At 57.9% G+C, this 2,363-nt stretch overlaps 1 protein-coding gene across 1 annotated transcript; it reads left to right on the top strand.

Annotated features, from left to right (window-relative positions):
* The first annotated feature begins 589 nt into the window (after positions 1-589).
* Positions 590-1,944, top strand: LOC123397481 (probable BRI1 kinase inhibitor 1). Its single transcript, XM_045092010.1, has one exon. The coding sequence runs from the start codon at positions 822-824 to the stop codon at positions 1,614-1,616; it is 795 nt and encodes a 264-aa protein (XP_044947945.1). The 5' UTR covers positions 590-821; the 3' UTR covers positions 1,617-1,944.
* The last annotated feature ends 419 nt before the right edge of the window (positions 1,945-2,363 follow it).

Raw genomic sequence — 2,363 nt, 5'->3', positions numbered from 1 at the left:
GCCAGTTGCTCTCCGGGGCACCACCGGCGTCAGAACTGCTACCGCCGGCATAGTGGGCCATCGTCGGGTCGAGAGGGTCGGGGCTAGAAGAGCAGCGGGGCGACGCGGCAGAGGAGAAGAGAGGAGAGCGACGATGGGGGGCGACGTGCAGGGGGGCGCCGGTTTTATAGCCCACTGGGGGAAGGGGAGGCGACGGGGTGGTTGGCCGGCGTTACTCCGGGGTAGTAAATGCGGTGCCTCGCAAGTACGGCGGACCGACGGTCCATAGGCAGCGTCGCCTCAGGAGACGGCGAACCGACGGTCCGATGGCGACGGCGTCAGGTAACGACGCGGTTGGGCACTGACGACGCGGTCGTCATTAATGGCGTCGCCTCGGAAGACGGCGAAACGACGGGCAAACTGACGACGCAGCGCGCGACGGAACCGAATGGTCAAACTCGAAGGGAGAAGAAAACTAAGGTAGGCCGGCAGACCAAACATCGCCCACCAGAAACAAATACCACTCCGTATTACTCAACAAGTCAAGCTGACCTTTTCTTGGATCATCGTGTCAAATATGTCCCTGTTAACGTTACTTTCCTTCTTAAATACTGTCCATGTTTCTCACTTCATCAGCTTGCTCCTAGCAGTACTTATCTTCTTCACTTGTTGTCTGTCAGTTCTTACCTTCTTCGCCTTACTGGTTTCTCGATCGTTCCTAATTAGAGTAGCTCTTGTGTGCGTGCCATACTGCGTCCCCCACAATAGCTGCCGACGACCTAACCTGCCTGCCACCACGCGCGCGCGCAAGGCCGCAAGCACAAACCCTACATCTCAAAGCCATGGACGCGCCGCGGCCTCGGTCGCCTCCTCCTCTCTTCATGCCAACCACGCCTCCCCCACCACCACCGCCACCGCCACCGCTATCCTCCTCGCCCTCCCCCGACTTCTCCTTCTCCTTCTCCCCGTTCCCTCCCTCGCCTCCTCCTTTCCACGTCCTTCCGCTCCCGGCCGCCGCCGACATGTCCCGGACACCGCTCGGCCGCGTCGGCAGCGACATTAGCCACAACAACTACGCCAAATCCAGCCACCGTCAAGCCACGAGCCACAGCAGTAGCAGCTGCGATGACAGGGACAGGGCCAAGGCCAGGGCGTCGCCTTTCTTCTCCGGCCTCGGCGTCGGCGGCGCGTGGAGATCAGGCGGGAGCAGAGACGGCACGGCCGGCAAGGCCGAGGAGGACAGGAGGAAGGCGAAGGGGAAGAGAGGGCCGCTGGAGGTGGGCCAGCGGGTGAAGAAGTACATGGCGTCGCTGGTGGAGCAGCTGCTCGCCTCCTTCTCCAGGCACGGCGAGCGGGACCGGCGGGGGCAGCGGCGGAGGCCGCACACGTTCTCGGCGAGCGGGCCGGGCGCCGCCGCGACGATGGAGCGGGAGCGGCGGAGGCAAGGGCGCGGGCGGCTGTCGTCGGCGCCGGCGTCGCTGCGCGCGTCTCCGGTGAACAGCGGCCACCTGTCGGTGGGCGGGTCGCTGGTGAAGGTGTCGACGTCGTCGGAGGAGAGCACGATGGAGGAGCTGCAGAGCGCCATCCAGGCCGCCATCGCGCACTGCAAGAACTCCATCGCCGTGGCCAAGCAGTAGTAGTGTACGCAGACGGCCGGGGCACAGGAAGGCTAGTGTAAATGGTAGGGTGGCGGCGTGGCGTGGCGTGCGTCATTGCACATACGCTCCCGACGACGACGATCGCCATGCATGCGTGCGTATTGCTTCCGAAACAGAATTTCTCGGATGTGAATTTCAGTCGGTTCCATACTTGTTACTTACTTCTTCTCAGATTTTCTTGCTTGGGACTGTAAAGATGTAAACACTTTATACTATGGAAATTAGCCAAGTAGGTAGTGATTAGTGAGCATGTACTTGGCTTTGCAAGATTTTTCTCACTAATATTTCCGTCGAAAGCTTATTACTCTTTCTGTATCTAAATAATTGAAAGTTGTGGACAACTACCAAGGAATATTTCACTTGTGTAATTGACCGGAAAAAAAACTTCTTGCTACATGGAAATTGGAGTGGACGGTAAATCAGCACCAGCGGCGGTTATCTTTCAGTCGGCCAGTCTTCATTGACCAGTTGATGATGCCGTTTAGTAAAAGCCTCGGACCGTTTCTAGATCCTGATAGCCTGATAGTAACTCAATTTCCTAATCTTTTTTTCCTTTTGGGGGTAACTCAGATAGTATTAAACTTGATCCGCAACTCATTCGACCCAACTAGGCCACCATCAGTGGCCACATATACATCACCATCCACAGCCAGCCTAGATGCAAATGGATACAAACTGTCTACGACTCCTACATGGGAATGCAAGTGCACGAGTGGAGACAAGCTC

Source organism: Hordeum vulgare, chromosome 5H, assembly GCF_904849725.1.
Source record: "Hordeum vulgare subsp. vulgare chromosome 5H, MorexV3_pseudomolecules_assembly, whole genome shotgun sequence".
Taxonomy (NCBI): domain Eukaryota; kingdom Viridiplantae; phylum Streptophyta; class Magnoliopsida; order Poales; family Poaceae; genus Hordeum; species Hordeum vulgare.
The sequence above is the reverse complement of the archived record's forward strand: the minus strand, read 5'-3'. Positions and strand labels throughout refer to the sequence as shown.

Excerpts from the sequence above, each read along its gene's own strand:
- LOC123397481 (XM_045092010.1), top strand. The coding sequence starts at position 822 with ATGGACGCGCCGCGGCCTCGGTCGCCTCCTCCTCTCTTCATGCCAACC.